The following is a 24,585-nucleotide window of genomic DNA, read 5'->3' as shown; positions in this document are numbered from 1 at the left end:
TATGTGGAATATGTATTTCCGTTTTAAAACAAAAGTTTCGTTCGAGTTAGAAGCGACGATTTCAAGAATTGTCAAAAATATTCTGAAGATGTTGAAGCGTCCATCTGGATTTTGAAGTGTAATGTTGCATTTTATGTTGAACTCATCTATGTAATCCTAATTTATTTTATGAGTCTTAATTTCAATTTGGAAAATTACATTTCTTTGGATCTAGTATTGATGTGTCTGTCTTACAAAAATGTAGCTACGAAAAACTTCCGGAGATGCATCTTTGGAACAAATTAAACCAAATAATAGAGCCTCACTCAGAATGATATGTGTTGAGTGTGTGTTGGGATGTGTTCGGAGAAGGCATGACAATATAACCCGTATCTGCGGCGTCCCATATTATAAGCAAATTTCACCTTTCAAGATTCATTAAATAACTAATGTATCTCTATATGTAGACCAGATACATTAATTATTTAATGAATCTAGAAAGGTAAAATTTGTTTATAATATGGGACTGAGGGAGTATATATATATATATATATATATATATATATATATATATATATATATATATATATATATATATATATGAGATTAATTGGAATACACTGTCGGTGTAAAACCATTTTACACTATCATCCAATTAAAACTATTCATTTTGACATGTAAGCATGTAATTAAAAATAAATATAATAATAATTATTAAATCATAATAATAACAATTTCTCCACGTTTCTCTCTTTCTCTTTCTTCTTTCACATTTCTCTCACTCTCTTTCTCTTTCTTCTTCCACTTTTCTCTCACTCCCTTTATTTCTCATTTCAGTTACATCTATTATTCTTCCCCCACTCCATCCATCTATTCAAAATTGATCTTTATACTTTCACAAATTTTATCTCACAAACTATATTTGCAAATCTCTACCTACATGAGGTTAAACCCTAAACTAATAATATTTTCTACTTTTTTATAATTGTGTGACTTTCCAATTTTTTCTTGTTTTTTTCTTCTTTTAAGATAAAATTTAAGTAGAATAATTTATGAACTTATACTGATTGTTGAAACTTTATAAAATTTAAAGCAATGGTAGCTTGAGTTTTAACAAATAATATGAGATTTGATTAAAAGAGAAATATATAATAAATTGTCTCTATAGATTGAGCATGAAAAAGAAAATAAAATTTAACGATCTCTCTACATAAAAGCATTCAATATTAGATAAAATTTGAAAAAAAAATCAAAAGTTAAGAATAAATGGATAAGCACATAACTTTATAAAGAATGAGAAATGTTTATCTAATCCCTCATAGACTCCAATATAAAAAAAAATCAACAAAAGACCATTTGATCTAAACACAAAAATCACAGTAGAGTAAAATAGTAAGTGCAAAATGCCAACAACTTAAATAAGGCTATGATGAAGTCTCCAAAGAGCATAGAAGCAACTTGTTGAATTTTCCTGTTCTAAAAGGCTTGATAAGGCATGACTTGAATAAAAACCTTCAATTACAATATGAAGACAATTAATTATTAAAATTAACACTAGTATAAATATAAGCAAAAGTAGTAACATTAAAAAAAACTATTACCTCTTAATCAACCAACAATATAGAAGTTTCAAAATAGAGTTTGAAAATTGAATTTATCACCTAAAAATCATAAGTATGTTGTTAGTGAATAAAATTAACATGATAAAAAAATGAGAAGACATGTACATGTAATTTTAAGATACCTTGTTTGATTTAAATTTGGACATTTAGGCTTAGTATGACCCTTTTTCATGCAATAACTACAAGTAGAGGAACCTTTTCTAACAATCTCCAAACTACTTTTCATTCGCAAAGTCCGCAGATGTCCTTTAGTTGCTATAAGTGGAGGGTCATGCAAAGCTATGTTAACATCAGATGCTTTTGACATATCTTCAGATGTTGAATCAACAAACTTCTTATTTGACTCTTCAATCCAGTTTTGCAATCCCATTTTGCAAACTTTGAATTACAATATCGTGATGTTTTTCGGATTATGAACCTCTTTCTGATAGTTCGAGGGAGTGAACCATAATACTATTAAACAATGAAGTGTCAGAAGCGTTGCAACTTCCTTCTTGAAATCCTTCAATTGTCACTTCTTTTACCTTTTCTTTTTTATCATTAATAGACCATCTATGTAAAACATACTGTGAAGGGAGGCAATAAACCTTTTTCTTTATGAATACACATAATACATGTCTACAAAGAATACCTGAATATTCAAACATGTGACAACTACAATTTGCTTCTTTTGAAGTGACATGAAAATTCACATAGTAGATAGGCTTCTCTTTGTAAATTTCACAAACTTTACACGTTGAGACTTCAATAGAAAACTTAACCTTTTCTGTGATAAATAATTGAGAACCAACCAACTCATCTTGAAATATTCTAAACATTTTTCTTGTATAAATTTTTGAAGTTTCTTCTTCCATGGGATATAAAGTTCGTAAAAGTGGCTTTGAATTTCTTGTTTTGAAAGTCTTCTCTCTTTCCTTGTTGTAACGCGCATCAAGAGCTTTTTCATATTGTGTCACAAATTGGCTTAATGAAGTACTTGAATTCAAAAAATCCTTAAAATATTTATTCATACTTTCACTCCTTTGAGTGGTAGACATTCCTGCATAAAAATTGTGACGTACATAAGCAGGAATCCATTTTTCTCGAATGGAGAATATCTTGTTTAGCCATTGATTATCTTGTAATCCATATTTATCAACCATTGCTTCCCAATCAGAATCAAATTCTTCAACAGTGATAAATTTATGGATGTACTTGTAAATTTGATTTTTAAATTCACCATGTTCATGATAGACACGATTCAAGTATTCAGGAACTTTTTTCTCAATATGCCACATGCAATAATGATGATTAACCTTTGGAAATACCTTTGCAACTGCATTACTGTTGAAAAGTATATCTTCGGAAAATATTTTTATATCGTATCCACAGAGATTGGTTGATATTACTGCCGTTCTATAATCCAAATGTTGTAAGTTTAGAAGGTAACAAGGTTGTTTTGGTTGGAAATTTATCTTGTGAGTAAATGTCACTAAAACAGTAAAAATGGTTTTAATCAAATATAAAAGCTTGGCAAGATTGGAGTTCACTATTTCAAATGCTTATGATTCCTTATGATAAATAAATAGATTCAAGATTATTGATGATGTTCAAGTATCCTCTCAAAGTCATTTATGTCTAAATAATATTGTGATAATCACTATATTGATCCTTAGACGATCTCTCCACCTAACTATCAATATAGCAATCTTTAATGCTTAATACCAAAGAAGAGTAATGAATAAATCTATCTCTACAACTTATTCACTACTTGAAAATCTGTTTTATGTCAAGACTCAAATAATCTCTCTCGACAACTACTCAAATCTGGTTTTCAACTTAGGGCAAAAACAGTATTCAATACATCAACAATCTTTATCATATATATAAATCAAATGGAATACATAAACATATGAGAATAGCTACTATCTCCAATCTTGACAAAAGGGAGTTTAGCTCCTCATCATCATTGTTCAAAGCAGAAAGTTAAAGAAGAAAAACTCTCCCTTTCTCACTTACAAAAATCTCTCAATATCAATGTCAATAGTGTAATGTCTCAATGCCCTAGAATAATGTATTTTTCCTTACAAAAAAGGTTGACATTTCCCTAATTGGTCATTATCATCAAAAGCAGGAAAGCGATTCCCAGGCAGACATCAAAATGGCAAAAAGCTTTTTTCTGCAAGACAACACTTTTGACCCTCAGTCAGCTTGCTGGATTCGCAGCCTTCGCGGCGCAAAGGCAGTTCGCGGCGCGAACTGTTGCTTCTCCAGCTTCCTTGTTTGAAAAGCTTCCTTCAAGATGTGGTGTTGCATTCCAAAGCCTTCTTATCCAAAAATTCTACAAAACTAACAAATATGTGAAATAACTATTCAAAACAAAATAAATTAAACCTAATTGCATTAATACAAAATAGTAAGAATAAAAGTGTGTAATTACATCAAAACATGGTAAAAGGGACCAATAAAATGATATAAAAAGTAGTACTAATTGGTCCCTAACAACTCTCCCCAACTTAGCATTTTGTTTGTCCCTAAACAAAAGTTTCCACCCTCACAACCAAGACAATAACACAAAAGATTGGAACAATGATTTACCAAGGACATTCAAATGGTTCAAAAGTGTTTGGCAATTTTTCTCAGTCCACCTATCTCAATTCTAGACAAAACATGAATAAGGAAAATGGTTGAGTGCAAAAATCATTCCAATGGAATTCAAAACCATATATGTCAAAATTGAATCAAACTTACACACACATCATAATAATGATGAATAACATGAAAGGTTACTTTCACTTATCCAAGCAATTAAATCAACAACAACTCAAATCATGCGGTTATCACAACAAATACCAAATCATGTGGAAAATGGGAATCAAGAGGTCTTTCAAAGGTTGTAATGTGGCTTAGGTTACAAGAAAGGGTATGATTAAGAGAATTCAACCAAATTGCTTATCCTAAGGGAGCATTCTCAAACATTTAACTCTACACAATTTTCCTTTCTTTGATCCCTATCTTTTTCTTTTTCTTTTTCTTTTCAAATCCACACAACCATGAGCATTTTCTTTGCTTTTTTTTTATTCTTTTTTTCTTTGCTCTATGGTTTCAAGGGTGATTTCTTTTTCTTGTTTCTTTTCATATTTTTACCCTTTCATAAAAACTCACTTTTCCAAGTTTCTAATCAACTTTTCACTTTACTCTCCCCAACTTTAGATTCCAAAACCAAATTTATTCAATAATGCTCCCTACTTAGAAATAAGCAAAAGGCAAAATTTTGCAAACAACTCGGTTTGAGGTTTCAACTGATACGAAAGAAATTAGGATTCATTTATTCCACAATTTTCAATTGAATTTACAATGATCAATCAAATGAATCCTAAAATAAGCTCAAAGGGGGTTAACTAAGGATTATTCCTCACAAGGTTAGTTGATTCAAACTTTTTGGTCAAGTGGTTTTTCTCACAAACAATGCCTCTATCATTTTCAAAATTTTCACACAAAAATAGATTGATGCATGATTTAGCATGAAAAGAATGAGTTAAAATAATGCTTGATTTCCCGCTTTTTAGTGTACAATGGAAAGCTTCCTCACAATTGGTTAAGTCCTATTTTGATTCAAAGATGACATACATTTCAATGAGTTTATGATATGAAATTTGCACACACCATCAAACTACTCATGTTAAGTCTAGAAAGCGATAAAGTGTACCTTGAAATGCCGACACTAATTCTTATCATCACCATTCGAAGTGTCCTATGCTTCTTTCTTTGCGATCATTTCTCGGTTGCTTTAAACTTGACTTAAGAGTAAGAACAATTAAACAAGAAATGTTGGTAAACCAATTTGATTGTAACATACTTAAATCTCAAAAAGTATTCATGCAATTATCAAAACAACTAACAAACCAAAGTTCAAAATTCAACAAAAACAGTAATAATACACAGAAAACTCAAAATAAAAATAAATCCTATAATTCAACAAACTCCTCAATCTTCCTTCATTTCATCGCCATGGGTAGCACCACTTCCTGCACCCCCCCCCAAAAAAAAAACTGGCCTGCCCTCATGCCACTTATCATAATCAACATAATCCTCTTAGGAAGGGAATGGAGAGGGGAAGTTTTGAAATTTGGAGGTTTGGAAGTGAAGCAGCGAGGTTGTTGAAAGAATCTCATAAGTTTGTGAAAATAGGAATGAAACGAAAATGACATAAAACAAAAGTTTTTTTTTTCAGTTCGCGGGGCGAACTGAAGGAAATTTCAAAAAAAATTAGTTCTGCCATTCACTATTCGCGGGGCGAACTTTGTTCGCGGCGCGAACTGAAGCTGTGAATTCAGTTCGCGGGGCGAACGGTAAAAAACAGAACCCAATTTTTTCAAAATTTAACACAGCAGAAACTCACACAGCAGAAAAAAAATGAAAATGCAGACTTACAACGTTGGGTTGCCTCCCAACAAGCGCTTTGTTTAACGTCGTTTAGAGCTCGACGGTCCACTGATTAGCCCGGTTTAAATAGAGACACGACACCCACATCACAATTTACGTCGCCACTATGGTAGACTTTGAGTCTCTGACCATTTACAGCCCAACTCTCTTGTGACTTTGGATCCTCGATCACAATGGCTCCATAATTGCGCACCTTTTTGAAAACGAACGGTCCTGACCATTTTGACTTCAACTTACCAGGGAATAACTTCAACCTTGATTTGGAAAGCAATACCATTTGTCCGACATGAAACTCCTTGTGATGGACCTTTCCATCATGGTATTTCTCTTCAATTGCATCATTTCGGAAAGAATCATGCTTGTCATTTGGATGCTTCATAGCTTCAAAAAGATTAAAGGTCACCTCTTCGTCTTGCACTCTCACCTTCATTAGTCCATCATCTACGTCAATCATCATCCGGGCTGTTTTCATAAAAGGTCTTCCAAGAATTAGGGGCACATCACGGTCTTCATCCATCTCTACTATTACGAAGTCCACCGGAAACAAAAATTTGTCCACTTTCACAAGCATGTCTTGAGCAATTCCGTATGGTGAGGTGGTAGACTTGTCGGCTAGTTGTAGAGTCATTCTCGTCGATTTAATCTCAACATTCCCCAATCTTTGAACAATGGAGAGGGGGATTAAATTTATACTAGAGCCCAAGTCAATCAAACCATTTCCAATGTATGTGCTTCCAATGGTCACCGGTAAAACAACTCGGCCCGGATCGGACTCCTTCCTTGGGAGAGTCTTTTGGATGATGGCACTACACCGTGCATCAAGCAATATGGTTTCGTCTTCCACGTGTCTCCTTTTCTTTGTAAGAATGTCCTTCATGAACTTAGCATACCGTGGCATTTGTTCTAATGCATCAGCGAATGGAATGTTGATTTGGAGTTGCTTGAAGATGTCCATGAACCGTGCATAATGCCTAGCATTATCCTTTCTTGATGGAGCATGTGGATACGGTAGATGTTGAGTTGGAATGACATTCACTCCTTTGTCTCTTGTTTTCTTTTTTCTTGGTTTAATTTCCTTCCTCATTTCCGCTTCACACTGTTGTTCTTCCATCAATTGTTGATTCTGCTGTTTTCGCGGCGCGAAGGAAGATTGCGGCGCGAACTGAGCAGTTTCTGCCACTTTCTCCTTCCCACAAGCCACATCCTCATTTTCCAGCACACCATCTATATCATTCTCATCTGTAATTTCCTCACCTTTTTTACTTTCCAACTCTCTACCGCTTCTAGTAAAAATTGCTTTACAATGCTCCTTTGGGTTGGGTTGAGTGTTAGCGGAGAAAGAAGATCCTGCGTTTTGTTCCGACAGTTGCTTTGCAAGTTGGCCTACTTGAGTTTCCAGATTTTTAATTGCTGCTTCGTTACTCTTCTGATTTGCCATGGAAGCTTGCATGAATTGTTGAAGAGTATCCTCTAGCTTGGAACTTCCTCCTTGCGACTGCTGTCCTTGAGAATTTGGATGTTGGTAAGGACTTTGCTGCTGAAAATTTTGATTGTTGAACCTTGATGGTTGATAACCTTGATTGTTCCTTTGATAGCCTTGATTTTGATTGTTCACATAGCTTACTTCTTCTAATGGAGGACAAAAACCAGTAGGGTGGTCTCCTTGACATAATTCGCAACATGCTACTTGATGTTGAACTTGAGACCCTTGAATTTCCTTCATTTGCTGTGGAAGCTTGGCCATTTGTTGAGTAAGCAACTCCACTTGTTGAGAGAGTAGCTTGTTTTGAGCAAGAATGGCGTCATTGGTATTTAACTCAAGAACTCCCGGTTTACGTTGTGAAGGGCTACGGTCATGTTGACTTTGGCGATCATTGAGTGCCATCCGATCAATAATGACTTTAGCTTCTTCCGCATTCTTTGACATAAGAGAGCCACCCGCGGTAGCATCCAAAAGTGTTCTGTGAGTTGATTGGAGCCCATTTAGAAAAATATGGACCTGAGTGAGCTCATCAAAACCATGACCCTTGCATTTTCTCAACATTGACTTGAATCTTTCCCAAGCTTCATTTAGAGACTCGTTGCCTCCTTGAGTGAATACCGCAATAGCCGTTTTGGCTTCCATAAATCGGGATTGAGGGAAGTATCTTTCTAAGAACTTTTCTTCTAGTAAATTCCAATCCGTCATTACTCTCGGTGCTTGATCAAGGTACCACTCTTTTGCCTTCCCCACTAAGGAGTGTGGGAACATCCTCTTGAATAGTGCCTCTTCACCCGTTTCATCTATTCCCGTAGAACCCGCAATCTCATAAAATTTGATGAGATGGGTATACGGATCTTCATGATCCATTCCGGTGAATGGATTCGCATAGAGAAGTTGGAGGATTCCGGTCTTCATCTCCATATTTCTTCCTCCACGGGCAAATTGAGCATTCCTTCTTGGACTATTAGCGGACATTTCGGTACGATTATCCTCCCCCATGTTTCCTTCACAAGCCTCTACAACCACTTCTTCGATTGGAACAAGTGCGGAAGTAGATGCTTCTTCTCTCCGGTTCCTCTCTTCGGCTAGTTTCCTTCTTCTTCGTGTTTTGCTATTGAGCTTCCGAAGTGTTCTTTCAATTTCAGGATCGAATTGAAGTTGCTCCTCGGTTGCTTTTCCTCGCATGCACTAGAATCTACAAAACTAACAAACCAAGTGAAACAAAAGAGGGGTAGTAATAAATGTAACACAACTTAAAACAAAGAATTATTGCAATGCTTGTAATATCGACACCAATCCCCGGCAACGGCGCCAATTTGTTGAAAAGTATATCTTCGGCAAATATTTTTATATCGTATCCACAGAGATTGGTTGATATTACCGCCGTTCTATAATCCAAATGTTGTAAGTTTAGAAGGTAACAAGGTTGTTTTGGTTGGAAATTTATCTTGTGAGTAAATGTCACTAAAACAGTAAAAATGGTTTTAATCAAATATAAAAGCTTGGCAAGATTGGAGTTCACTATTTCAAATTCTTATGATTCCTTATGATAAATAAATAGATTCAAGATTATTGATGATGTTCAAGTATCCTCTCAAAGTCATTTATGTCTAAATAATATTGTGATAATCACTATATTGATCCTTAGACGATCTCTCCACCTAACTATCAATATAGCAATCTTTAATGCTTAATACCAAAGAAGAGTAATGAATAAATCTATCTCTACAACTTATTCACTACATGAAAATCTGTTTTATGTCAAGACTCAAATAATCTCTCTCGACAACTACTCAAATCTGGTTTTCAACTTAGGGCAAAAACAGTATTCAATACATCAACAATCTTTATCATATATATAAATCAAATGGAATACATAAACATATGAGAATAGCTACTACCTCCAATCTTGACAAAAGGGAGTTTAGCTCCTCATCATCATTGTTCAAAGCAGAAAGTTAAAGAAGAAAAACTCTCCCTTTCTCTCTTACAAAAATCTCTCAATATCAATGTCAATAGTGTAATGTCTCAATGCCCTAGAATAATGTAGTTTTCCTTACAAAAAAGATTGACATTTCCCTAATTGGTCATTATCATCAAAAGCAGGAGAGCAATTCCCAGGCAGACATCAAAATGGCAAAAAGCTTTTTTCTGCAAGACAGCACTTTTGACCCTCAGTCAGCTTGCTGGATTCGCAGCCTTCGCGGCGCGAAGGCAGTTCGCGGCGCGAACTGTTGCTTCTCCAGCTTCCTTGTTTGGCAAGCTTCCTCTAAGATGTGGTGTTGCATTCCAAAGCCTTCTTATCCAAAAATTCTACAAAACTAACAAATATGTGAAATAACTATTCAAAACAAAATAAATTAAACCTAATTGCATTTATACAAAATAGTGAGAATAAAAGTGTGTAATTACATCAAAACTTGGTAAAAGGGACCAATAAAATGATATAAAAAGTAGTACTAATTGGTCCCTAACAATTACTAATAGCAACATCGTTAATTTTTATTTTCTTTTTCATGCTCAATCTATAGAGACAATTTATTATATCTTTCTCTTTTAATCAAATCTCATATTATTTGTTAAAACTCAAGCTACCATTGCTTTAAATTTTATAAAGTTTCAACAATCAATATACGTTCATAAATTATTCTACTTAAATTTAATCTTAAAAGAAGAAAAAAACGAGAAAAAAATTGGAAAGTCACACAATTATAAAAAAGTAGAAAATATTATTAGTTTAGGGTTTAACCTCATGTAGGTAGAGATTTGCAAATATAGTTTGTGAGATAAAATTTGTGAAAGTATAAAGATCAATTTTGAATAGATGGATGGAGTGGGGGAAGAATAATAGATGTAACTGAAATGAGAAATAAAGGGAGTGAGAGAAAAGTGGAAGAAGAAAGAGAAAGAGAGTGAAAGAAACGTGAAAGAAGAAAGAGAAAGAGAGAAACGTGGAGAAATTGTTATTATTATGATTTAATAATAATTATTATATTTATTGTTAATTACATGCTTACATGTCAAAATGAATAGTTTTAATTGGATGATAGTGTAAAATGGTTTTACACGGACAATGTATTCCAATTAATCTCTCTCTCTCTCTCTCTCTCTCTCTCTATATATATATATATATATATATATATATATATATATATATATATATATATATGTATATATATATATATGTATATATGACAGTATAAACGAATTTTACACCGTCAGCTAATCATAGACGTCGGATATTAAAAGAAGTTTGACTTTTATTTTAAAAATCTATAAAGTAATACAAACAGATGATGGTGATAAATCGACGGTGTAAAACTTTTTACACTGACAGTGTATAGTAATTAATCTCATATATATATATATATATATATATATATATATATATATATATATATATATATATATATATATATATAGAGAGAGAGAGAGAGAGAGAGAGAGAGAGATTAAGTTGAATTCTAAAATGACATTTGATCGTACGTTATGAGGTTTTTACTTAACGATTGCTTTCTAAGAGGTCTAGCCTCTTGTGAAAGTGGTTGGCACCATAAATTCTTAGAGGTATTTTGGAAATCCTGTTGAAATAGAACCGGAGGGGGGGGGGGGGGTTTTCTCACGGCTTCTATGGGTTCATGTGTATATTATTTATCACAGGAGTTTTAAATACCACTGACGTGGATTCATGATCAAGTAATGATAAGGACAATAAAATGCATAAATTACTTGATTGATTGGATGTCGTTTGAAATTTATATAATAAAATATTTATAAAGAAAACTATCCTACTAGCCATAACATCTAATCATATAGAAAATATTACCTCATTGGACTATTTTCACAACATCTAACCATATAGAAAATGTTACCTCATTCGACTATTTTCACATAATGTGTAATTATTCTCTTCATGTTTAGGATAAACGAAATTCCACATTTGGATGTAATCTTTTTCACGTAAGCGCATTTCATTGATTTTGTCGACATGTGAAAAACTCCCTCAGTCAGTGGTTCCATCATTCTCACCTTTTTTAGTTAACAGGACTACAAATATAAAATGTGGTCGCAAAACCTAGTTATCTAGTCTTAGTGTGTTTTTGATTAAGTATAAAGTTTTGAAAACTAGGCTAAACTCCAATAGACTTGAGAAAGAATACGCTGACTCACACTCAATTGTGCTTGTGTAAGTATGACTCTGCCCAGTTGAAGATCTCTAAAATTGTTTGTTTGATGATTTCAACCGATATTTTATTTATATTTAAATGTAAGTATTTATTAAAAAATATTTAATGTACATCCATTATTAAATAAAGAGTTACAACAATTGTTGATTTAAAAATATTTAGCTATTTTAAAAGTCAAACATGTGATGCGAGCAATTATGTAAATTTTATAATGAATGAAAATTAAACTTTTATTATAATAGTCCAAAAAAATACGATTATTAGAAGCTAGTCGTCTAAATAAAATAGGAGTGTCAAGAACACTATTTTCAACTATCATTCTAGGAATTGGATCCTCTATTTCTCCAAATATAACGCTGAATAACAAAAACTATCATTCTAACACTTATTTTTTTCCAGATGAATTCGTGTCAATCTTTATGCGATGCTCATTTATAAAGTGTGAGATTTATATTAACTTAACCTAATAAAATATAATATTATAGTGATTGTTAAGAAAAGAATACTCTTAATGATCTTTATAAAACAGAATATACATACCACACTATGGCAATAGTAGTCACCTTAGGATATCTTATTTAGTAAAATATATTTTGTCAAATCTCATATAGTTGTTACAAACATGACTTTCATATGCATTAAATTATAACTAAATAGAGTATTGACTAGTCCAAAAGGCTTAGCTAGCTCATTTTCATCTCTACCGACAAAAAAAAAAGGAGAGTAATGAGCAACTATTTGTGAGAGATTTGACAAAATATATGTTACTAAATAGAGTAGCATGGTTAATAAAATCTTCAATCAAGAAGAGAAAATATACAAAGAAGACTACTAATAGGATGGGAGAGTAAAACTCATTACAATCTAATGTAGAAAATACTATTTTGATTCTCCTTTTTAAAGGCATTTAATCTTTGACATCTCCGATTCATAAGACGTATATTATACATTAATTGACATCTCTAAATTCATAGCACAAATATTTGATAATGAATGTCTCATAATGTTCCTATCAAATAAGTTTGATCCTCTCAAACCATTCTATATAAATAAGAAAGTATTGTTCTTTCTGTTCCTCCATCATCACCATGACTAGAAAGAAGGTGAAACTAGCCTATATAGTCAACGACTCAGCGAGGAAGGCGACATTCAAGAAAAGGAAGAAAGGTCTAATGAAAAAGGTTAGTGAGCTTAGTACCCTTTGCGGAATTGATGCTTGTGCTATAATTTACAGCCCTTACGAATCTCAACCCGAGGTTTGGCCATCATCAATAGGAGTCCAAAGGGTGCTTTCAAAGTTCCGAAGAATGCCAGAATTGGAACAAAGCAAAAAGATGGTGAATCAAGAGAGTTTTTTGAGGCAGAGGATTCAAAAGGTGAAAGATCAATTAACAAAACAAAGAAAAGATAATCGAGAAAAAGAAATGACTCAATTAATGTTTCAATATCTTGGTGATGATAAAACTATGCAAAATATAAGTATGCTTGATTTGAACGATATGGCATGGTTGATTGATCAATATTTGAAAGATATTAATAGAAGGGTTGGAATGTTGAGTAAGAATGGTCAAGGTCAATCTCAAATGGTAGCACCAACAATGGTGACTAATGGTGTGGCTAAGATTGAAGATAGTGGACAAGGGAGTTATGGTAGTCATGTTTTGGATATGAATATGGATGTTATGCAAAACCATCATTGGTTTATGAATTTGATGAATAATAGTGTTGGTGATGAGGCACCACCTCCTTTGGGAGATGTTAATCAACAAAATGGATTTTGGCCAAATCCATTTTTTCATTGAAGAATCATTTGTTGTTTACCATTGTGTTTTGAAAATAAGTGACCTTGGATTGATCCATGGTCTAGGATTTTTGTATGTGTGTTTAATGTTTCACCACTTTTGAATCTATCTTGTTTACAAAAATATTTCCGTTTCTTAAAATGTTGTAAGTTGAATAAACATTTGTTTGTAGCGACTGATACATGATATTTACATGAATCAAAATAACGTTGAGATATGAAATATGACATCGGAAATACGACATCGACACTGATATATCGACATCGATAATAATATTTATTGATGTCAAAAAACAAATAAATTAAATGTAATCATATCTGTCTGACAAACATAAACACACTGTTTTCAAAGATATCGTGATTCAAAGATGTCGTGCTAGAGAGATTTTCAACATATAATTTCTATGAAGTTTATTCATGTATGTGTATCTTTATACATCAAAGAATTTTGTCTCTATAAATGAATCTATCCTATACCAAAAAAATGAATAAAAAATCTCATTCTCAAGAATTGTAAATGAGAAATGCATCTTAGTTCTTAAGATACTTGAACTCTAACGAAGACTCAACACATTCTGCTTTGCTTCTATAACCATTCAACATCTTCAACAACTCAGTAACATTCTCCTTTGTCTTCTCCTCACACCCAACTTGCAACATAACCAATAGTTTCTGAAAACCACCAAGTTGAATCACCTCAATCAAAACTCCTTCTTCCTTCTTCTCACACATCTTCCTAACAACACCAACAGCAAAACTAGAAGCTAAAGGAGAAACCCTCAAAATTTTCTTAATCACAAGAGGTAAAGCTAAAGCATTCATTTTCACAACCTCTTTCCCTTTTTGGCAATCACATAAACAATCCAACACACCAAGTGCTTTCTCACACACCCCTTTCTCTCCATCAACTATTGATTCAAGCAAAAATGAAACCAAACCCAATTCAACAAACTTTTCACCAACTTCAACTCTATTTTTAGGCGATGAAACCATCTTGAAAATTGTGGTCAAACATGCTTTTGTAGCACTAGACCCAATTGGTTCCTTGATAATCTTAACCAAACCTTCAACAACACCTTCAACTTTTGATAACTCCTCAACATTCATTTCCTTAAGCAACAAAACAGCATTTTGTCTTGCTCCTAAATCTTTACCATCTAGAAACCAAACCAAGCAACCTAAAGAAGATGAAGATGAACACAGCTTTGATTTCGTTTCGCCAAAAGAGGTTAGAACAACCATCCATGTTAAAATCTCCAAAATCTCTTCCAAAACAACAACATGATTCTCAATAGAAACACTTGAAAAAGAATCAAAAACCGTTGCAAGAACAGCACAAGCTCCATTTCCAATTATAACCCTCTTATTCCTCTCACTCTCTCTCCACCAAACCTTAATCTTTCCGACAAACTCCACACACTTTTTCTCATCCAAACTTTTAGAAGCAGACAACAACCTCGTACAAACCTCGGAAGCCTCGTAGCTAGAGACCGGTATACGAGGAGTCGGAATTCTCTCAATCCCATAAGAACTATTTTCAACGCACCAGCTCTGAATCATTTTTCTTATGGTGTGATTCGGTGTGATCTCAAAAGTCGTAAGCTTCTGATTAGTAACCGGACATGTTTTGTTTCCAGACTCAATCCATTTCTCGATGCTTCCTCTGTCGTAGGTGATTCCGGTTGATAGAGTCACCGGATCTTTCATCAAGTCTAGACTCACCGGACACCGGAAATGAGCCGGGGTTGTTATCTCCTCCACGGTTAAATCAACGCCGGGAAGATGTTCCTTTGCCTTGTGAGCACGGCGGAAAACGGTTCTTCTTGTCCATGACAAAACCATTTTTTGTTTGTTTAATGAAATGTTAGTTTTGTTTAATGAAAATTGTTTTATGAATTGGGAAGTGTTTAATGATGTGAAGAAATGAAGGTTGAGTTGTTTGGTTTTATATGTGGGTGAGAGTTGAGAAGTGTGAGTATGGTACGCGGGGTCAAAGCTAGGTAAGATGAATGGTTGAATGAGAATATTAAAATAATAATGTAGGGGAGGAGAGGGTATTGTAGTGTAGGTGAGTATTTGAATGTTGACCGTTGAATGTTTCAATATTTGGAGGAATGAGCTGTGAGAATAATAAAGATAATGTCTCGTGGGTGGGTGTGTGACTGAGGAATTGAAGTTTTGAAGGTCTTGTGGGGGGAGAGAGTGCCGGCTAGCATCGACTGTTGAGTGTTATGCGCGTGAGGAGCCAACATGGTATATCCGTGTAGCGTGTCCTTGTGCTGCACACGCCTCTTTTATGTTTTGTTTTCACCATAGAGTTATACTTTTTTTTCTTCCGTTAAGAATCAATAGATTTATTAGATAGGTTGATTTTAGCAAGTTGTCCACGATAGATTAGTAGAGCCGTAAGTCCTTGATGGATAGCTTGAATAAACTATATATTTCGATTTTTTTTTTTAAATATTGATCTTGTTTGGCTAGAAATTGAAAATAGAAGATGAGGTGGTGAAGTTGTGAACATTTTTTTAAAAAAAATTTCAAAAATAATCCTAATTTTCAAAAAATTATAAAAATGGACAATTTTTGCCCTAATTTACACATTGGTGCCACCCTAGATGGCGCCTACCCTTAAGTTGTAGGGCAAGTCGCCACTAGGAGTGGCGCCTACACCTTATTTTAATTTATTTTTTTTTTGCTTTTTTTTAAATATATTTTTAATTATTTTTTTAATTTTTTTAAATCTTTTTTAACTTATTTTAAATTTATTAATTTATATTTATTATAAATTATATTAATTTATATTAATACATATATATAAATAATATTATTTACAAGATATATATATATATATATATATATATATATATATATATATATATATATATATATATATATATATATATATATATATATTAATTTATATATATTAATTTAATTTATAACTAAATAATATTATTTATAAATTTTTGAGAGAATTAGGGTTAATCATGTTAGGGTTAATTAATCAATTATAATTAGGATTTATTGATCGGTTATAATTAGAGTTTGGTAGTTATGACCTACTTCAAACCCTAATTCTCCCTAAGACTAATTAATCAAGTGCGACACTAATTAGGGTTAAGTACATTGGTGTACAACCTAGATTTTTTCCTATAAATAAAGTGTTATTTCCTTGCATTGTCTTCACCACTTTTTCCTATCACTTTCTCTATCAAGTTGAGTTCATGGCATCCCCCAAACCGTCATCATGACAGCGAACATCATCAAGGCGGCCAGATCCTGAACCAGTAATCTTAAAAAGGGATGGGCATGTTATTTTCCCGCATGTCAAACCCCCAATGGAGATGAAATTTTGGAACATCCTTTCGTTGGACCAACTAAAAAGGTCCTTGATGTCTTGGTTAGAGGGAGATTACCAACCTGGTGAAGTCATCAGAAGGATTCAGAGGCTTAGAACAAGGTTCTCATTTGAAACTGGAGAAACGGTATGTTGGTGGGTTGAAGTTGAAAGAGACATTGATTGCATCCAAATGATGCATGGATCAGATGACATAGTGTTAACTGTTGTAATTTCCTAGATTTTAATGGTTGTTTGTGTTGTTGTTCTTGTATTTGTTATTGTTCTAGTACTTGTTCTTGTTTTAGTACTTGTTCTTGTTCCAATATTTGTTTTTGTTTTAGTATTTGTTGTTCTAATGTTAGATGTTTGTGTTTGTTGTTCCAATGTCATCTTCTATTTTGAATAAAAAGTAAACTTTATTGATAAATAGCACTGGTACACAGAGTTATGAATATGAAAACTATGTTGTGGAACTAGATCCACGATATGGACATTTGTTCTTATTATGCCCCAGTTGTCGACATATGCTACACTTCCTCTGCATTTTCTCTGCGACGTCCATTTCAGTTCTAATGCGCCTGCTGTTTGGGCGACCACTTTTATTCCGCCGCATCGAATCGTTGTGCCAAACAATTTCCCCGTCATACTCTGGCCAATATGCCTCCAATGCTACCACCGGAAAGGGATTGTCGTATACATTTAGCAATGTTACAACTTTGTAGATGGGAGACACTAGCGACAATGCATCGAAGTGGGTGTGTGAACACGCTGCAATGACATGGGAACAAGGCATACGATAGGCCTGAAATTGACCACAGTCGCACCAACAGTCTGGTATTAGGACCCTATACTCTTGTCTGGGCAGCCCCTGGTTGTGGTCAATTGTTTCCTTGACACTAAAAGTGTGGCCATGGCAGTCGAATTCCGTAACCCGATGGCTGCTGGCTTTGGCAGATTCCTGCTTCATAAACTTCATGCAGGCATCACTATATACTTGACTCGTCTGTAACACTGCATGCCAACGCTTGCCTCTTGTTACGAATAACGTTGCCATCCGAAAATAGGTCTCACTCACCAAAGCGGTTACCGGGAGGTTACATATGCCCTTAAAGACGCCGTTCATTGATTCCACAAGATTTGTTGTCATGTGGCCCCACCTCACCCCATCGTCGTATGACCTAGTCCACTTTGCTCTGTCAATATTATCGATCCACCTCCCTGCATCAGAATTTGCCAACACTATTTCCCGACGATAGTATTGGAATCCAGGTTGGTTTAATGCATACCCCGCGTTTATCATATTTTGCTTCAAGAATTTATCTTTAAACTCCCGCACAAAATTTTGAGCAATATGCCTGATGCAGTAGACATGCGTAGACGGGGGGTCATGCCAACCATTTGTTGGATTATTGTATGCACTATCTATAGAAGCGTGCCTGTCAGAAATCACACAGATGCTAGCTTGTGGAGTCACGTGCGTTCAGAGATTCTTAAGAAAGAAACTCCAAGCAATAGCCGTTTCTCCTTCTACCAATGCAAAAACTATTGGGAAAATATTAGAATTTCCATCTTGTGCGACCGCCATCAGTAACGATCCTTTGTATTTCCCATACAGCCAAGTTCCATCGACTTGAATAAGCGGCTTGCAGAATGTGAAACCGATGATGCAGGGACGGAATGCCTAGAAAAGTCTATGGAATATTCCATTACCTTCTAGACGAGTTTGTAGCACCTCAAATTTGCACCTATTATTGTACATACATTCTCATATTAGGTCATAGCATAACATGGTCCACTGCATAGCATTGCATTGTCCCTTTTGCCCAAGTGCAAGATCATCAAGAGAATTAGGTCAAACTGATCAGGAGATCAGTTAATCAAGCCAGCAAGCACAATTTCCAAGGAGCCAAGGCCCTAGGGTTGGTCCAACATGTTCACATGACTTGGGGATCCATTTGAAGTGTTTTGGTCAAGGATGGGAGGTTCAGAGGTCATCAGTCCATGCACAATCAGTCAGAAACCCTAAAAAGTCAAACTTGGTCAACTGTGATTGATTTTATGGTTTTGATGGATGGATTTGGTTTGAGAGAGCTTATTAATGTCCAAATAGGCCTCATATATCATGGCAAACATCATCATTGAAGAATTTGAAGCCAAATCAGAAATTTCCAAAAATAGAAACTGGACCTGTAATTTTAACTGCCAAAAATGGAAACTTCTTGAGCCTAAACTTACATCATGATACAAGCTTCAAATGAATTTTTGCCCAACATGAAAGTTGAAGATCTTGTTCTCCCATTTCCAAAAAGTCCAAGAACTCTCAATTCCCATGTATGGTTTGCAAGATATGATCAATTCATTTTCAAAAATTCTTGAACTTCAAAAGGCCATATTTCTCAAACCATTTGGCCAAATTTGGTGAGGTTTTTTCCAACAAGTCATATTTAACCTCCTCTTTCCAAAAATGTAACCTTCATGTACCAAAACCTCATGGATCAAAATGGCATTTTTTGACTTACTTGAATTATTTTTAAGTGAGGTAAAAAGTGAATTTTTGATTTATGCATTTTCAACTAGTTTGGCTATTCAAAATTGATCTGAAATGTCATTTGGGACTTGTGGAAGGCCCAAATTTCGTGCACTAACCAATACACCTCACCATAAGAACCAAAAGTGGCCATTTAGCAAAATGCTTCATTAAACTAAAACATGATTAGCACCTTGTTTATGCAACTTAAAACAGCAAATATATAGTTCATTTTCTGCCAGAAGAGAACCCTAGCTGCCTCCATACCAACAGAATTCTCTCACTCTCTCAAATCTCCATTCTTGGCATTTTGAACTTTTCTGCCAAAACCTCAAGAGAACTCGAGCTATCCTTTGTTGCTTCATCATCTGACCATCATTGTGAGCCCATCCCAACCTTCATTCTCCATCTGTAGCAGCTGTTGCTCGACTGATTTTTCAAAGCTCCATCAATGGCAGAAGTTGTTTGCATCCATTCCAAGCTTCTTTGAGCCAAACCCTTTGCATCATTCATCATTTGGAAGGTTATAGAGCACCTGTTTCAAGCTTGCAGCACCAAACAACCACTGCTTCTCGAATTTCTTCAGAATCAAGTAAAAACTCGATCTCTTTTTTTCTCTAATTCATGATATGCACTTTGTAGATCTCTTGTCCCTGATCACATTAAGCTTCGAATCACATGATTTGGTTGAGTAGTTTAGGAGTTATGCTGTTTTAAAGTTTAATGATGAAATTTATTCTTGCTCGATTCATGAGTTGTATCGTGTTTTAGTGAAAATAAATGATGGATTCATGTTAGTTGTGCTTTGCTGAGTCGATTGGTGTGTCTAATTGCAATTTCTGGAAAAAATTTTGGTTGAATCGATTTGGGAAGATGAATGTTATGCTACTGTACATGAAACCCTAAAATATGAATGCCTTGCCCAGATTTTTCTGTCCCCACGTGCATTGCATGGCACTGTTGGCCAACAACCAATCAAATCATTTCGTTTCAGTGGCCAATACGCACCGTTTCATTAAGAGTTCCAGAAAATTTCAAAAATGCCACTGCCGTGTTACAATTCCAATTAAATCATTTTTATTCTTCAATTTTTATTTCATTTTGTGACCAATCTTGAAAAAATCATAACTCCACCATGCTTGATCCAATTTGAATGGGATTTTTTGCATTGTCTTCATCATGATCTCTAGTATTTTGTCATATTTTTTCCAGATTTTTTTGATGAATGGATTTTATTTGGCATTTTGGTTTGTAACATGTATCCACATTTTGCACATTCCACCAAATCATTTGTGAAATAGTCATGATTCAACCTTTGACCTTGAAATTTTTGTGCACAAACTAGACCTCTCTATGGTGATTTTGGTGTAAAGATCATGAATTTATCTTATCTGGATTGTGAGTTATGAAGTTTTGAAGTAGGGTGTGACAATTTGTGTCACACCATTGATGTGCAACTTGTTGATTTTTATAGCCATGCCTATTGACCTCCAAATGGATTGATTTTTTGTATGATTGAGCTTGAATATGTCTAGTTTGCATATGATTTTTTGTGGATTTGTTTATGGCATTTTCCATTTGTTTGAGATTTTCTCCCCTGTTTGACCAAAATGTTGACCTTATGTGATGCATGTGCCCATTTGTTTTGTGAAATGCTCATACTTTATTAGATGGACATGAAAGTTTACATGAGATTACTAGACACCTTAAGCTTTGCCATGGTTTTAGTCCCATTCATTTATCTTATGCCATCTCTGATTTATGATTTTTCTAAGTTGATGCATGTTTGGTTGACTTCTTTGAACATGTTCAAAATTGCTTTGACTTTCTGATTTTCATTGACTGCCTTCCACTTGTCCAAATGAGATGAAATTTGACATGCTTACCATGATATGTGTTATGATTGATCATGATTTATTTGGTGATTTTTGGAAATGTTTGAGTTTGCTTTTGATGCAAGTCTTGCTGTTGACTCCTATGAGCTTCTGTTTGCTATACTTTGACCTAAATTGTTCATGAAATGATGATGATGATTGATATGCATGTGAACCCAATTGGTTGTGTTTCTTAATTGTTTGAACATGATTTTGGATGCTTGCCACTTGCTGTTTGAACTTTTTTTTATTCCCTTTTGACCCTAGGCTTGCTCTAGTGGTCCTGTTACTTACTTTTGAGTTCATTTTTTCAGGTTGACCAATAAATGACCAATGAGACCAATTCTTTTTGATTGAACTTGCTTGAATACCATGACTGACATGTTTTGTTTTGTAGGTTGCTTGGCTCACATGCCTTGAGCCTTGTGCCTTGCACATCCATTTGCCTATGATTAAACTGTTAATGTCTGTTTCCTTTTGCTTTGTTTTGAAGTTGCATACTAACATCTGCTTGACTATTTCAGGTGCTTTTAGTTGCTCAGTTCCTTGTGAACTTTTGCTTTGCTTTGCTTGTATAAGCAATTTGCATTGAGGTATACTTCTAATCTTCATGTAGTCTGGAAGACCTGGCCTGTTACTTGGCCAGGCAACTGTCTGAAGTCCTCCTTAAGAGGCAATGTTTGTGTATGTTTATAATTTGTCCCTGTATATATGCAAAGTCCTCCTAAGTGAAGAGGCAATTGGCAGAACCCAAGGGATAAGCAACCTATCCCCTGCTAGTCTGTGTGTCACTCACATTGCTCACACTACCTGTGTTGATGCATAGTGGGTAAAAGCCCAAGATCTATAGAGTCTAACTTGTGGAGAGAGTTCCCCCATTCTGAACTCCCACACCTTCTGATATTGAAGTGCTCTCCCTGGCCAGGGATAAGAGCAATGAGGCACACCCCTCATCTCCTTTCATCTGCTTCACCTTGGCTCTCAATGTCAAGGTTAAGAGCACCCTTTACCCAGTTCCAGAGGTTTGTTTGTTGAGGTTGATATGACCCCTCGACTAAAACCTAACCCTTGTTTGAGCCACTTGCTTGTGTATAGTGTGTGCTATCTGTGCTTGTATGATTGTTTGACTTGCTTCTTGTGCAAGTTAGGTTTAGTTTAGGCTTGCTTCCTGTGCAAGATAGGTTGTGCTTGACTTGCTTCCTGTGCAAGTTAAGTGTGTGTGTGGCTTGCTTCCTGTGCAAGTCATGTCTAGGATAGGTTGGCCCTTGTGCCGATTAGCTAGAAACCTTAACTTAGGGACAATCTTGCATGATAACATCTAGGCTCGAGTCGTAGTCTCCCTAGTTGTGTCTCCCTCTGTTATCTGGTTAGGCTAGGTCCTTTGTCCCTGCGTAGGGGAACTACATCGCCCTGATCTTCATACCAGATGAAGTATGTAGGCAGGAGATTGAGTTGATCTCTCCGGGCGCCCTTTTTCTTTTTTCCACCTTTTGTGTCTTAACCACCCTTGTGTGTGTTCTGGTTGGAGTCCGACGTAAGCCCAGCGATTGGCAGTTGGTTTCCCTAATGTTTTGGTTCGGATGCTGATGTAAGTCCAGTGATTGGCATTCAGGCTCCATGTTTGCCTGTGTTTGTTTGTTTGTGTGCGTGTCAGCCGAGCTACGAATGCTCTGATTCTCCTTCGTCCAAAGGAGATACGTATGCATAGGATGCGACATCCTAGCGAGCATGTGTCGTTTCCCCGGTCCGAACTACTTGGACTCTGATGTCTATGCCTGATAGACTAAGTAGGCCCAGGATGCGACATCCTGCCGAGTCAGTCTTGTTTGTTTTCTTGTGTCTCTTTCAGCCAGTGTGTGTGAGTGTGAGCAGTGTTTATAGCAACCATCTCCCTTCCTTTTGTGCGTGGATCCCGTCGAGTACGACGGATGCGTAGGGGTGCCAATACCTTCCCTTCGCATAACCGACTCCCGATCCCATTCTCTTTGGTCGCGAGACCATGTCTTTTCCAGGTTTACTCTGAGCGTTTCCTTTCCCTCTTTTGGGATAAATAACGCACGGTGGCGGCTCTGTTGTTCTTGTTTTCCCGCCGGTTTTTCGAGTAATGCGACAGCTGGCGACTCTGCTGGGGACCTAGAGAAGTTGACCTATGCTGGTCCGTCTTCCCTGAGCGAGTCTCTCCTAGCGCTCTCTAGGATCAGGGTTTTGGTTGCTTTGTGCTGTGTGTATTTATTGCATTCATTATTTGTTCATTTCATTTATTGTTTGCATTAATTGTGTGCATTAATGTTTGCATTCATATTCATTATTCATTCTGCCCGGCTGGTTGTCTGTTTTCCTTTGTGGGGGGGGGGGGGGGGGGGGGGGAGTTAGTTGAGGTAAAAGGTCCAATACCCAGACCATGAGTGAAATCTAGGATGATTAGGAATAGAGTGATTCATGGGAAGCGGGTGGTATTGCGCCACTTAGCGGAACTTTGACATCACGAGCAGTTCAGACCCTGGTGGGGTATCGTCGTTACATACTTTGGGTGTGTATATGATGGTATTCTGCGAAAGGTTATTTATGCTGCGTTTCTCTCGACCTTACCCTGGCCTAGACTACACCCGTGAGTGGGGAAGGGTTGATCATTACAGGTACTGTTGGTGACTTATGGTTCTGTTGGTGACTTTGGGTTCAGACAACCGTGTGTTCAGTTGACTTTGAATCTTCTAAGTTGGATTTGGGTTCTGATTTTGACTGAAGCTTCGACCTAGTGATCAGAATTGCACAACCAACCAGCCAGTCCAGTCTGCATCATTTGCATCATAGCATATTTATTTTTCAAAAGATACACAATAAAAAAATTAAATAAAAAAAAAAATAAAAAAAAAAGAGAAAAGAAGAAAAAAAACTAATCTCTGCATGCATATCATTTCTCAGGTACATTCCAGAGCTTGTCTACTGATATAGATGGCAACAGTCCCAGAGCCGAAGCGGAAGACTTGTTCCTACAACTTTCATCGCGAGCCGTTGACTTCACTGATTGAGTTGGGTAGTCTTGTGACTGATGATCGTCTGAAGAGTTTTGTTGGGCAATATGGAGATATCCTGACAGTGTTGAAGACGGTAGTGGATCCTGTGCCTCTGCAGACACTTCTTCCGTTCTATGACCCGGAGCTCAGATGCTTTACATTTCAAAACTATCAGTTGGCGCCTACTCTCGAGGAGTACTCTATTCTGATGAATATCCCGATTCAGCATCAGATTCCTTTTTTGGACGTCCCAAAAGAGGTTGACTTCAGAACTATTGCCAGAGCTCTCCGGTTGAGTGTCAAGGAAGTTGGTGAGAATTGGAAGCCCTGTGG

General features: G+C 35.6%; 2 protein-coding genes and 1 pseudogene across 2 annotated transcripts; 1 reads left to right on the top strand and 2 right to left on the bottom strand.

Moving 5' to 3' along the window:
• Nucleotides 1-1,636: 1,636 nt before the first annotated feature.
• LOC127080129 (protein FAR1-RELATED SEQUENCE 5-like) lies at nucleotides 1,637-2,743 on the bottom strand (annotated as a pseudogene).
• A 9,946-nt stretch (nucleotides 2,744-12,689) lies between these two features.
• Nucleotides 12,690-13,615, top strand: LOC127083770 (agamous-like MADS-box protein AGL80). Its single transcript, XM_051024105.1, has one exon. The coding sequence runs from the start codon at nucleotides 12,785-12,787 to the stop codon at nucleotides 13,496-13,498; it is 714 nt and encodes a 237-aa protein (XP_050880062.1). The 5' UTR covers nucleotides 12,690-12,784; the 3' UTR covers nucleotides 13,499-13,615.
• Nucleotides 13,616-13,882: 267 nt separating this feature from the next.
• LOC127083769 (U-box domain-containing protein 21) lies at nucleotides 13,883-15,644 on the bottom strand. Its single transcript, XM_051024104.1, has one exon. The coding sequence runs from the start codon at nucleotides 15,337-15,339 to the stop codon at nucleotides 14,029-14,031; it is 1,311 nt and encodes a 436-aa protein (XP_050880061.1). The 5' UTR covers nucleotides 15,340-15,644; the 3' UTR covers nucleotides 13,883-14,028.
• Nucleotides 15,645-24,585: the final 8,941 nt, after the last annotated feature.

This window comes from Lathyrus oleraceus, chromosome 5, assembly GCF_024323335.1.
Source record: "Lathyrus oleraceus cultivar Zhongwan6 chromosome 5, CAAS_Psat_ZW6_1.0, whole genome shotgun sequence".
In the NCBI taxonomy this organism is placed as follows: domain Eukaryota; kingdom Viridiplantae; phylum Streptophyta; class Magnoliopsida; order Fabales; family Fabaceae; genus Lathyrus; species Lathyrus oleraceus.
The sequence above is the reverse complement of the archived record's forward strand: the minus strand, read 5'-3'. Positions and strand labels throughout refer to the sequence as shown.